General features: G+C 43.2%; 1 protein-coding gene across 3 annotated transcripts in view; it reads right to left on the reverse strand.

Annotated features, from left to right (window-relative positions):
- SETBP1 (SET binding protein 1) overlaps positions 1 to 13,641 on the reverse strand; it is a 349,520-nt gene that overhangs the window by 157,048 nt on the left and 178,831 nt on the right. For all 3 annotated transcript variants that reach the window (XM_037508593.2, XM_037508595.2, XM_037508594.2), the window contains exon 3: positions 8,757 to 8,810. In XM_037508593.2, the coding sequence (XP_037364490.2) occupies positions 8,757 to 8,810 (54 nt within the window). The remainder of the gene's footprint in view (positions 1 to 8,756; positions 8,811 to 13,641) is intronic.

Genomic DNA, 13,641 nt, shown 5'->3' on the forward strand with positions numbered 1-13,641 from the left:
CGAGTCTGACCTCTTTTTCTCTATATTTTAAATACATATTTTAATATATATGCTATACTATATATATTATATATTATATTCACTGGAGTCCAGTGAAGATGTCTTTTACTATAATATACTACATATGTGTTATGCATGCTATATGTAATTATATATTTTATTTATACCCTATATTTTTAATGTTTTTAAACATTTTAATATAGAAATTTCAATATAGAAACCATTGAATTTATGGATATGAAAAAGTCACATAAAATCCTCCCTGCCACCATAGAACCTGCACCTTAACATAGTGTCCCTGAAGCGCCCATTGAAATGCTCTTCGGACACTTCCTCACTAGTTTTTCTGGGTAATGAATCACAGTACCTGTGACTCTTCTACAGGGAGAAGCCCAAGTGGTGGTCCAGTATTAGGGTGAGGCTCACTGACCCCAAAAGAGTGGGTGAAGTAACAATGGTGGTTGAAAAAGTTCTTGATATATTTGTTTAAAAACATTTGCAGTACTTTCTAACTCTTTCTTCCCCTTGGATAGAAGAGAAAATGCTAATTCAGAAGGTATATAGGTGGTAAGGGGAGGCAGTGGTCAATGAAGACACTTCTAGGCATTGACATCTTCTGGCCTGACAGTCCCTACTCATCGCATATCCATCCCTATCTGCCTCTTAACTTCTCACAGGGCTGGGATGTCTGCCATTACTCACTTCCAGTGATAAGTGACCCAGACAGGCTTGTAAAAAGATCAGGTGAGGTCTAGACTCTCTTTCTTGGTTGTTCGTGGTTTTCTTTTCTTCTTCAATAATCCCCAATTCTAGTCCTATTGCCTTGGGAAGCAGCAATTTGTGGTCTAACCCTGACTTCAGCAGAGCAGGCTCAATTTCAATTGTGTAACTTATAAGAGTCATAAGAATTCTAGTGCACATTTATGGCGTGCTTACCAGATGCCAGTGCTGTGGGCCTTATCTATTCAATCCTCCTTAAAATCCCATGGGATGGGTATCCTTCATTCACTAATGAGGAATTTGGGCCACATAAAAGTTAAATAACTTACAGAGGTGACACAGGGCAGGCCTGTGATGATCAGTTTGGGCCCAGAATCAGTGCTTTTAACTATTAAACAATAAAGCAATGGAAAGTGTTCTCTGTGTAGCTATGGGGTACAGCAGGGTACGGGGGGATTTTTGTTATGTTGGAACATGAGCATATTTTACTACATATAGTAATGAAGAGTACTAAAAAGTTTATTAGAGACAGCACATAAAGTCTTTCCATCTCCTGCATGAATGACTTGGAGCACCTGTTGGAAATATGGTCCTGCTCAAGACTCTGCTACACATTCTTAGAAAAGAAGATGCAGAAGGAGTCTCATGTGCAGAGTATGGAGGTGGTGCAAGGTTATGGTCATCACAGGGAGATAACAGAAAGCCTGCTAAGGGCTGAGCCTCCAGACCGCAAGCAAGCAGATGGCTCCTGAGATCTGCAAGATGTTCCACTAGGAGGAGCCTCTCTCCTGTGGGCTGGGGGCAGTCTCCTAACACCTCTCAAGTGATCCCTTTTGGGTGGTGTAAGATGATAGGGAAGGGGCCAGATAGTTGGGTGGGAGGACAAGAAGGCTGAAATGGGAGCAAGCAGTAAAGTTTGATGAAAAGTCAGCATGCTTATTGGTTGGACAGATGGGTCTTCTTTCTCAGGAGGCAGGTTTGAAATTATCCTGCTGAAGGAATTATGAAGAAACACCTTCTCTCAAGTCCTAAAGGTGGTCTGCGAATTTGCACTTTCTGCGTGTGAGTCAAAAATGTGCAGAACAAAATCAGGCAGCATATGGACATCTAGACACAGGAAATCTGTGGCTACGACTCAACCTGCCAGTGAACACAGGTATTCAAGATCCATCAAAAAACATCAATGACCCTGGGCAGCAAGGGAGCAGGACTACAGAATGATTTTCAAGAAGCTCAAATTGAGGCCTCTTTTCCCTAAAAGACTGACAAGAAAAACAAGAATAGAAAACCAGAAACACGAAGACAGTGGAAGTCACCGAGTAATTAAACGTTTCAGTCTCAAGGGAACACAGAAATCTTCCCATCCTACACCCTTGTTGCTAAGCTTTTTGTTTTGTTTTGTTTTGTTTTGTTTTGTTTTGTTTTGTTTTGTTTTGGGGTTAGATGAGGAAACTAGAGTTAAAAGAAGATGGCATTCAGAGTTAATCACCACTGCTTGGCCTCATTTGTTTATATTTCTATTCTGAAAAGTTGAGTTTAAGTCAGATTAGAAAGGCCAAATCATATTTGAATGGACAAGTGGGAAAGACTCTATTGATGTCTTTGATAAAGTGGAAAGAATCTTCCCATCAACAACGTACCCTCTCCTGACACCCACCTGCCACCTATTGATTTTCCTGAGTAGGAACTTCTGCACATTAGGGTTTGTTTCAACTTGGGCCCCTGGGCATGCGGCCCTCAGATGGACAGAGTATCCAGGGAGAAACACTATACTCAGGAAAGTCTACAGAGAGTCAGTATCCCAGGAGAACTTATTAAGACTTCAGAATATTCCACTGAAATGCCAGACACTCTGGAAACACCTGGAGAACCTCCCTCTCCAGGACCAAATGCCAAAGCTGGTTTAAAGAAAAAGTACTAAAAACATGATCACAGCAGACAGTGCAAGAAATAAACGTGTAGATGTAGTATGAAACCTGATTTCATGTAAGAGAAATAATAGTGTCAGCTTGGGTTTTAGTGCAGGGTATTCAAGTGGCATAGTGACGTAAACAAATGTTTTTGTTAAAAAGTCTCTACAATTGTTATAGATGTCTATGTCTGTTAAGAAAAATAATGAAATGGGTTGCCTTCAAAATTATGGGAAAAGATCCATATTTTATGTAGGTAACAGCAAGTAGCCAGAAGGATACCTTTACAGGTGGAACTTTATTTCTAGATGAGGAACATTATTCATAATACAAATATATTCACATGAGCTCAGAGAAAAAGTCAAAGACAAACAAGAGTTTGGATCCTACCCTTGATAAAATCAGGAAAGCTCAACACTGCTGTGTATAGACAGAGCTTCTCACATGATTTTTGGTGAATGACCTGAAGTTCTTCTCCTAACCTGTAATTGTGTATAGTCACTTTGGTACAATACTATAAAGATACATAAGTAGGAAAATGATCACATGCTTAGTTATCATGGAAACATTAAGCTGCTACAAAAGTCTCTAATACGGTGTGTTTTTAGTGTATCTCCTGGTGGATCAATAACACGCTGTACAGGCCAGCTTGGGTCTGCAGCCCACTCTGAACAGCACTGAATCAAAGGTCACAGACTCATGGCAGTTGATACAAGGTAAACCCAAAGACAGGCCTTGAGAAGAGACCTGGGTTTACTAAGCAAAAGCCTGACCACCAATGAGTCATGGAATCACCTTGCTCCTGAAGTCAAGGCATGACTTTTACTAGCCAGCTAGGAGGCAATTCCTTCTTGGGGCAAGTTTTAGATCTTTTGTGGTAGTGACTGGAGTCCCAACCCCGCCACCCCCCCCCCAAAAAAAAAAAAAAAAAAAAAGGTCTAGGTAGCAAACAGAGGAGACCATAACCCAGACACCACATTATTAGCTAATTTATTGAGAAAATCTCAACTGTTGGATGGAAATAGCAGAGGAGTAACCCAGGTGTAGGTTTTACAGAACCCAGGCTTAGCCACACTTTCTCTGCCTGGAACACTTCCTCAGGGGAAGAGTAATATGTCTGATAAGGGAGGGGGTTATTATAGGAATTAGACACCAGGGGGCTCCTCCTCACACAGGGAAGACACTACATTGCCTTCTCTCCTTTGCAAAATTTCTTCCATGCTACAGTCTTTGTCTGGAAGACAAGAAAGTTTAGGTCCTGGGAAATATCTGAAAATATCAATATGTGGACTAATGCAATGGGGTTAGGACTGTGCCCTTGTCATTTTTACAAGCTCCCTCAATAAATGCCACCTGAGGTCAAGGTTGAGGACAGCTAGAGTCCAGACTTCCTCTGCAGAGAAATAAGTTCTCTGCCTTACTTCCTTCTCATCTGTCTTGGCCCAAGTACAATGACATCTCCACTTGGAAGACTTCCCTGTTTGCTCCATGTATATACAATTTTTCATTACTCTGAATTCTTAATTAATTTAACCTGTACTTTCCTAACAGAAAGGGAAAAAGAAAAGAACTCACTGTGCCAGGGACATGGCCAAGTTGTTTTCACATGCATTGTCTTATGTGATCTGCCTAATGATCTTCAAGATAAGCTGCACAAACTTTTGCTTAATAAGAAAGTGAGTACTAAAGGTATGAGGTATATGGCAGAACAGTCTAGAAGTATCAAATTCTGGGGAAGAGTTGTAGATAGCAGGGGGCCCCAGTCTCCATGGGTACCTGTTGAATGAAATGGCAACTCATGACTGAAAGGCATGTTTTCTCTATACTAAAATATTTTCCTGTGAGTCCTGATGTATTCGCTTGCCTTCCCTGCAATGTACACTTGGCTCTAAGAGCAATAAACATTTTGGAGGGTTCATCTTTAAAAATGGCTACTCTGTATAGGGCAGTCATTACACTGACCCCACAAAACCCTACCATGAGGCACACTTGATGTAAAGTTCCACTTTACAATAGGTAAGGACCAAATCCTGAGTACAGGCTCTCCTCTGTGGATGGAGGGTCTTTGCAAGTGCTGTGGGTAGACACAGGACACCTGCCTCTGAGTCTGAGCACCACACTATAGCTATCTCTTCAGCACACCCCTAACTGGGCCTCTGTTAGCATGTACACAAATGCCCACAGGCACGCGCGCACACACACACGGACACATTTCAGCTACCTCACATCCCTACAGGAACAAAGAAGCAAAGAAGAACTGAATGCCAAGAAGTCTTGGATGCTATTTGTATCCTAGATGAGAGCCCTGGATCTAGCATTTGCCTTGGATTGCTCCTGGAGACCTCAGCCTGCAAAAGGAATGGAATGTCTAGCAAGAGGGGAGTGGTGAATAAATGAAGGTACTAGTGACTGGATAAAAATAGCCAGCCACTAGAAGATTTTCCAGTGGCATGGAAGGCATGCAAAAAAACATATAAAACATGATACCAATTTTTAAAAATCCAATAGATGCACATGTCAATGCATAACAGCCATGGGAAGACTGTATCCCAAAATGTTAGTATCTATCTTCCTATGGTCAATAACAGGCGATTTTTTTTTTTTTTTTTTTTTTTTCCAAATACCCTTCCTCCCTTTCTTCATCTTTCTTACAGTTAACATCCATCACCATACATAGTTATATTTTTTTCTTATGTGAAGACCTCCATGATCTATTCTTTTAGCAACTTCTAAAAATATAATGCAATACTGTTAACTATAGTCATCATGCTGTCACTTTATCCCTAGGACTTATTCTATAACTGGAAGTTTCAACCTTTTGACACCATCCATTCTAAATTTCTACAGTGAAAAAGGAAAAAAAAAGAAAAAAAATGGAGAAGAAAGTGTATGATTTCTGGGCATCTTCTAAAGGGAGTAAGATGACTTTTTATTCCTTTGGGGGGTGGTCAGGGAGGGCCCAGTAAGAGGGAGAGCAGGGTCCTCATTTCCAATCATCCAAAGACAATAAAGGAGGAGCCAAGCCAATCTGTCCCTTCAAAAGGCAAGAAGAACAGGACACTGGAAAATGAGAGGCATGTCTGGGGGACACCAAAGGGAAGAGAAGAGCCCAGAGGTTTAGGTGCGAGTTTCAGAAGTGTTTCCATCTGTGCTTTTAAAATATATAGAGTAGCAACCTCTTGTGGGCTGCAGGCTTGACTCTAGGTGGCCTAGCCTGCATGTGCAGTAGTCAGAGCGCCAGCCTGGGGCGGGACTCTCCTCTAACTGTGAGCCCTAGGTGGCACTGCCATCAGGCTTCCCCTGCAGAGGAAGGTGCCTTTTACAAACCAATTATCATGGAGAAAGGCAGGGGGCCACTTCCTGACCCTCAGCTTCTCTGGATGCAGAAAGGAGGACAAAGAGAACAGTCCAGGCCAATACACTGGCTGTTCTCCACATTTTCAAAGCAAATCGTCATCGAAGACTAGTGAGGAAATCATGACTTTTTTCCCTAAGAGGCTGCAGCAGGAACAGGTATCAAGGTATCAAGGTATCAAGGGGCAGCGGATGAGGGGGAGTCATTTACAGGAACAGACATCAAGGAACAAAACCTTGTGCAGGCAAGTGGCAAGTGTGGACCATGAGAAGGCTGACAGGCCTGGTTGCAGTCACCCCAGGAGGGGCCCTCCTGAAAGTTAATGACAAGGGAGCACTGCAGGCCCACGAGTTACTGTGGACATCAGGATGTGTGAGGCTGGGTGTCACCTCAAGCTCGAGAAAGAAGGGAGACATAGCAACAGAAGCCGGCAATTTGGCGCAGTGGGGCTGGGAGGGGGCAGCCCAAAGCCTGTGGGCAGAGTTGTTTGGTGTCTGTTTGGAAAAGCACCCAAATGGGTAGTGTTGACTTGAGACACATCCGGGCCTTTTTGATTTAGCAATAACACTGGAGAATTGGCTTTGATCTGGGCATAACACTCTGGCCACAAGATTCCAAGGGATTCTTGGCCTCAGGAACACACATCCTGAGAAGTGAAAAAGATGCGTTTATACTCCCAGCCTCGGGGGGATGACACACAAATGGAATAATGTGGAAAGGTCAAACAGAACCAGGGGAGTGAACCATCTGTACCAGCAACTGTGGGGCTGTCTAGGGGAGCACAGAGTCTGCCTTTCTAGGATCATGGCCTCAAATGTTATGCACAGACCCCAAACATAGCTAATGAAAGAGTTCCTTGCAAATGCAATACATAGAAATACAGCTCAAACAAACACAGAAACAATGTGGTCATCTCAGAGAGAAACAATTCCAAAACCACACACGCAGATACACACCTCACACATACAAACACATGCTACACACTCACTTACACACATAATGCACATCCACTCACACACATGCACATACACACCTCACACAATCCACATATCTACTTACAAACTGACATACCATCTCACATACACCCACTCACACACATAACATACATCCACTCACACACATCCACACAGACATAGACACCTCACATACATACACACACACCTCACACATAAGCACATAACACCCCTCACAAACATACATATCACAGATATGCGCACACACACACACATACACACACACAGAGCTTCCATAAGCTCAGTCTCCACTGTGTACCCTTTCCAAGATTGAAAACAACACACAAAGCCTTTTTCCCCTTTATTTTTATAAATTTTTAGACAAAAACAAATCTTTCCCTGGGATGCTACTACGTGTGACTGTGGGTGTGGAGGTGGGTGGGATATGTGGGTAAATGCTGATTTTCTTTTGTTTTTGTTTTACATTCCTTGAGCTCACTGGGATGTTTGTGTGAATATATGAATAAGCACTCTAATTATCAATTTTAACTAGTTGCTATAGGCTTACTGGTTATCTATTTTTAAAACCTCATTGCATCCCTGACAGAAGGGTTAACAAACTGTGATCAAAACATCCCAAAGAGGCCTCCCTGGTGGCGCAAGGGTTAAGACACAACCTATGAAGCTGTCCACAGCTACTACAGCACGAGTTCGATTCCAGGCCAGGCAGGGAGCTTCCCACATGGCACAGCAGACCTTTCCTGACTTGCCCGCTGCTCCCCTCAGCAGTGTATTTCAGTTGATCTGCCTGTTTTGTTCCCCAACTCTGTTTCTGGTGAATCCTCTTACCCCCACACTTCTGGCCTGTACCCCAGTTCTTGTATGCATAAATAAATAAATCTTTAATAAAAAACAAAACAAAACAAAACATCTCAAACCAGTGTAAGGAATTATTTTTGACTCTCAACAACAGGCCCTTTATTTTGTTCATTCTCTTCCTTGATCCTCAGACTTTCTACTCTGTGCTCTTGCCCCTAACCAATATGTGAGAACTGGGACCACTTCTGATCAGGACTATGGTCCTGAGTTTCCCTAGAAATAAAAAGGGGCTCATAGGTGGTATCCCACACAGAGGGGAAGTATAGTGAGGCACAGTGTGGTCTTGGGTGTGACCCATATTAAAAGAACACATTTCCAAATATATGTAATTCTTACTATTAGAAAATTACTTGCTGTATCTCCCCAGAAAGGTATAGCACTGTAAAATTCCATCCTCCCCTTGCCTGTACCCTCTTATGTTTGTCTGTGCCACCTCCAAACAGCATCTAGTCAGAGATAAGTGTGGCCCTTTGCCTAATCAAGATCAACCAACCTCCATCTGACTCTCAGATTAATCCAGCTACCAGACTAAGACTTCAAGGCAGCAGTACAAAGACACAGAATGCTGAATATCTCATCCCCAAAGAGAGAAATACAGGGGGTAACTGCAGCCCCACTCTAGCCTCTACCTCCTGGGTTTAACCTTTTCTGAAGTTGAATGATCTACCACCCAACATCCCGAGCAGCTTGGCCATGTTTATTTTCCACTATAAAATATCAAGAGAGGTGGAGAGGGAAAAAGAGGTGGTTTTGCTCGTGAAGAGACAGGAAGAAGGGAGAAGGCAAGCTACCAGGTCATTGTCAAGGATGGCATTTGGAATAGAGAAGCTGGAAATCCAAGGCGGGGGTTTCTGCCCTGGTGCTAAAGTTGTTTGCTCATGACCAAACTATGGGACATTTCACTCTCCAGAACTTCATAAAAGGATCAGTGAGACTTACCTGTGGCTGAAATCCTTTGAGGTCGCTGACTGCAAGGTCACTGGCTGCGAGGAGCTGAAAAGAACAAAAGGAGTTTTCCTTAGTGATACTTCTCAAAGTTTGCATACAGTATCCCCAGGACAACTGATCAGCAATGGACTTCCCATAGCCGAGATCTGGAGCTAAAGCAGCAGAGCGGTAAAAGGCAAATGTGCAATTCTGGGCTGGGAACATGGACTCAAAGCTTTCTCCGTCTATGTCTACCATATCTCTGACGTCACCCTTTCCTACCTCCTTTCTATGTGCTACTATTTTTCAAAGGGTCCTTTTTTTTTTTAAAGATTTATTCATTTATGCATACAAGAGCTGGGGTACAGGTCAGAGATGTGGGGGGTGAGAGGATTCACCAGAGACAGAGCGGGGAACACAACAGGCAGACTGACTGAAATACACTGCTGAGGGGAGCAGCAGGCAAGACGGGAGAGATCTGTTGCGCCATGTGGGTCACCTCCCTGGCCGGGGATGGAACTTGTGCTGCAGAGACTGCAGATTGCTTCATAGGTTGCATCTTAACCCCTTGCGCCACCAGGGAGGCCCCTCAAAGGGTCTTAAATTAGGAACCACGGACCATGAATGGGCTTTAGCAAGTTCACAGACTCCCTGAAATCCAAAACTTCATTTCATGTGAGTCTATATACACATATACTTCCTTAGGGAGATGGTCCCTGGCTTTCTTCTTAGGCCAATAAGAAGTGAGTCTTTCCTCTTCTCATCTACATGTGACTCAGTTTCCATTTATCATGTGTTGCCTTTGATCTTAATATGCTATTTATTTAGGTGTTCAGAGCTCATGTCTCCAACCATCATGTACAATATGAGAGCATAAAAGTCAGGTTTATACACATTTTCTGTATGTCTGTATTCAATCAATATTAAAGTGTAAAGTTAATAAGGTTTTAAATATTTCTGCATCCTCTCCAGAAAGCACTCCATCAAATTACATGATTCATTAATAAAATAGTCACATACTTTTACTATTGCTCAAAAATGCTAGGAAAGTGTGGGATAAAGAGAAAAAAGGACAGATGCTTATTTTGATTCATGGAGTGTGACTGCTAGCTTTGTTAGGCCCGGAGAGCACTTGTGAAAAATAGGAAAGATCTCATGTTTGCTATAACAATATTTTATTTGGTTCAAGAGAGAGCAGGAGTCACGCTGGGCTCCAGTGCCTGCAGCCTTCAGAAAACCTCAACTGGGCTTTTTACCTTCTCTAAAGGACTTTGCCAAAAAAAGATCAGTAACGTAGTGTTAATGCAGGGGTAGGCAGTGGAGAGTGCAAAAGCTGTACTTTTCTCCCACACCCAGTCCTGTGAACTGGATTCACCGGTTGAAGGGTGCCCGGGTAAGGAGACACCATCCTGGTGGAGAGCCAGGAGGGTCAGTCTTATTGTAATCAAACAACTAAGCAACAACACATTGGGTCACTTGATGAGACACTGAAGGACAAACATAATGACATATCTTCAAAGGACCTGAAATTTGGTCAAAAGACAAGACACGTACAGTCAGTGTGGGTAGAGTGCAGTTGAGCATAAATGTCAAACTGTGGCATAAGAATGGTCAGGGTGGGGTTGCTGAAACCATGTGGAGTTTGAACAAACCCTGAAAATGCAAAGGTGTCAGGAGGGACTCTTCAGGTGGAGCTGTTGCAAGAACAAAGACATGGAAAAGGGATTCACCAGCCCCAGCACCACTCCCTGTGCAATCCAGGGTCGCAGCACACAGTAAGGAGGAAGGGCAGAAATTAAGATATATCGGTAATCCTTGGAGGCAGGTGGTACAGTGGCTGCTGCTTTGTAATTTTTTCTTGTTTAGTCTTCACAAACAACTACCTCATGATATAGAAAGTATCTCCACTTAATTGGAAAATTGAGACTTTTATGGAAGTAAATAATATCTTCTAGGTCATCTAGGTGTATTTGGGATTTAAATCCAAAACTATATTGTCCCAAGCTCATCCTCTTTCTGTATAACATGATCTTCTGAATTGAAGACATACTGGAAATAACTGGCATGTGGCATAGGAGAGATGAGTGACGATTACTCAAAGGAGCCCTGGGCAGTCCCATAAAATGTATATCCCCATGAGTCACCCCTGACTGACCCTTCCTTCCAGACATTTTTTTTATTGAATTGCTAATGACCATCTACTCTTCAGAACCTATCAATACAGCCCAGACCCCTAACTTGAGTTGAGCGCAGATGACAATGGAACTGGGGAGCAGTGCAGAAAGGCTGGAGTGAGTGGTGTACATGAGAGTGATCTTTCAAGGACAAGGTCAGCAACACATGTTAGCTTATAGGGATCAAGTCTCAAATTCTCCAGGCCAAGAGAGTCCTGTGGGCAGGGGCCTTTCTAACCTCTTACAATAGTGTTTGTCTGATAGATAATAGGTATGAGACCAAAATGTCTATTTCCTCTTCGTTCTGAGATGATACAACTTAAAACCAGTTGTAAAGCAATGCATCTTAACAGTTTAACATACATACACACCATTCCCTCACATCACTGGTTAGTTTGAGATTGAGAAATAATGAGGTTCACTTGGAATAGAAATAATGATATTTATGGTTATTATTTGGTTATTACACTTAGTTATTATATTATTGGTTATTATATTACATTTTTGTTGTCATGCTTAATTACATTATATTTTTGGTCTATATTTATTATATTATTTGGTTTTAGGTCAACATCTATATGTTGGTTATTGTTCTTAGGTCAACAAAGCTAGGTTCTATCCCACCATCCTTGGAAACCAAGGACCCTTCCATCCTTGTCTTAAGATGGAGCCAGATGGGGGCAATCTAGTTCTTAATTATTTAAGTTCTGTTTTGTGCTGTTGAATTTTTTTTTCCCATCTGACAAGACCATGTCCAACAGGATCCTGGTTTTGACCTTATGTAGTGAGAAAAGTCTAATCATACAATTGGTCAATAAATACCTGTTCGTCAAAATGACTTAAAAGGAAAGTGGAGAACATGGTTGATGTAGAGGAGAGCACCAGGCATTATTGAGGCTGGACAAAAGAAGCAGGAGAGACAGCTCATGGCATCTCTCAAATTGACAAGAGGAAATGGCACTTAGCATCTAGAGCATTTCCTGCATGAAGTAGACACTCAAATATTTGAATGAATTAATCAACCTGACAATGGGAACAAGCTCTTTGCTATCATAACATCTACCCGCTGTAGATGTTATGAGAGAACGGAGGCTTATACTTCACTGGAGGAGCCGAAGGTTAAAAGGAAGGAATGAGAAGATGAAGGTGAAAAGAAGCTGAACCATGGATGAACCCACCACCAGAAAGAGAGAGGGGTCGCCCCTTCCTGTGGATGAAAAAAATAAAATGCTCCATGGGCACATGGAGTTCAGACTTGTTAGTTTATCTGCTGGTGGGTGGAAGGTGGCGGGAGGTAGAATTGGGGATGATAAGCAAGGAACTTCTGAAAGTTCTGAATTTCTTTTCACGGAGATTCTGAACTATTTCATTCACAATCAAGAATGCACTGGAGGTGTTACCTGACCTGGAAAACAACTAAAAGTAAGACATGGGACCTCCCGCCTCAATAGTTTCTGAAGATACAGGGTGCGAAGTTTGTATTTCCTCGCCCTCTAGCAGAAACCCCGGCCTCGTGCCTCCTGGGTTCTAACCACACTTTAACCAAATGCATGAGCTCTTGGGCAAAACCCAGACCTTGCTCCCTGAATACTCCCCTTCCCAAAGCTGGTGGCTAGGCACCTATACATCTTGAACCCCTGAAGGAGATAGGGCCAGCTGTCTGCGCTCCGTGGTGTGCTGAGCTGTGGACTAGAAATATAGGGCAGGAAGTCCTTCTGTATCTCAAAATTGTATGCTGTCTGGATCTGTACCCCCAAATAAGGTTTCCCATCTTGCAGAGTGTCAGGACCTGAAGAAGACAGTGGAAGGTCCTTGGGCTACAAGGAAACCACGGTATCCCCAGCAGGCTCAGGAGCCACCTCTATTGAGGGGCAGGAGCCAGGGAAAGTGGTATAGACAGAGCAGCCCACTGTGCCCACCTCTCCCTCCCTTCAACCAGCATGGCTCTGCTTTGCTCTCTTTTATGTACCCAGTTCTATTTGGAAAGGAATGTTCTGCCACTGAAACAAATTTTACAAATCTAGAATAAGTCCTTATTTGCAGAAGTTGATCAGTGACTTCTTCAAGGTGACATTGTCAGCTGACAACAGGCCTAGGTGGGTCCCTCTACCCCTGCTCTCTTCAGAAACCTCCCCTAGTGACCATATGGGCCCAGGCCAACCCTAACGCCCAGAAACAACAAGCATCTGATCTCTGTCCCTCAGGTGAGATGGATGTGCTCAGAATTCAGGGGAAACTGAGAATGGGCAAGAAGTGGGTAACCATGGCCTTCTACAAAGCTGTTTCCCCAAGACACCAGTCCTGACCCTCTCCAAACAACCTCACCTCCTCAGCTCTATTCTCATTCTGTCCCACTGGAAAAGCTTTCACTGCCCAGGGCGGCCTAGCTGTGTGGGGAGGGATCCTCGACAGGGAGGAAAATGAAATCTGCCGGGGTGGCTCTGGGGACTTTAATCAGGCAAAGTTAATGAAAAGGATCCTGCCTTCTCCCAGGATGGCTAAATGTCTGCACTGCTCCCAGGGAGAGGGCTGAGCATGTGGGGGAGAAGGGCAGACAGAATTACATTTAAAAGGCAAAGGAAGGAGAAAATTCTTTCATCTCCCTGGTGGAGCCGGGCAGTGTTCCTAGGCCCTGTCTCAGACCATTCTCATTCCTGACACGTCTTTGCTGCTCTCTGGAACAGTCCACATTCAAAATATTAGGATGATGACCCTACTTTCCA

Source organism: Talpa occidentalis, unplaced genomic scaffold (genome assembly GCF_014898055.3).
Source record: "Talpa occidentalis isolate TD23 unplaced genomic scaffold, MPIMG_talOcc4v2.1 talOcc4.13, whole genome shotgun sequence".
Classification (NCBI taxonomy): Eukaryota; Metazoa; Chordata; class Mammalia; order Eulipotyphla; family Talpidae; genus Talpa; species Talpa occidentalis.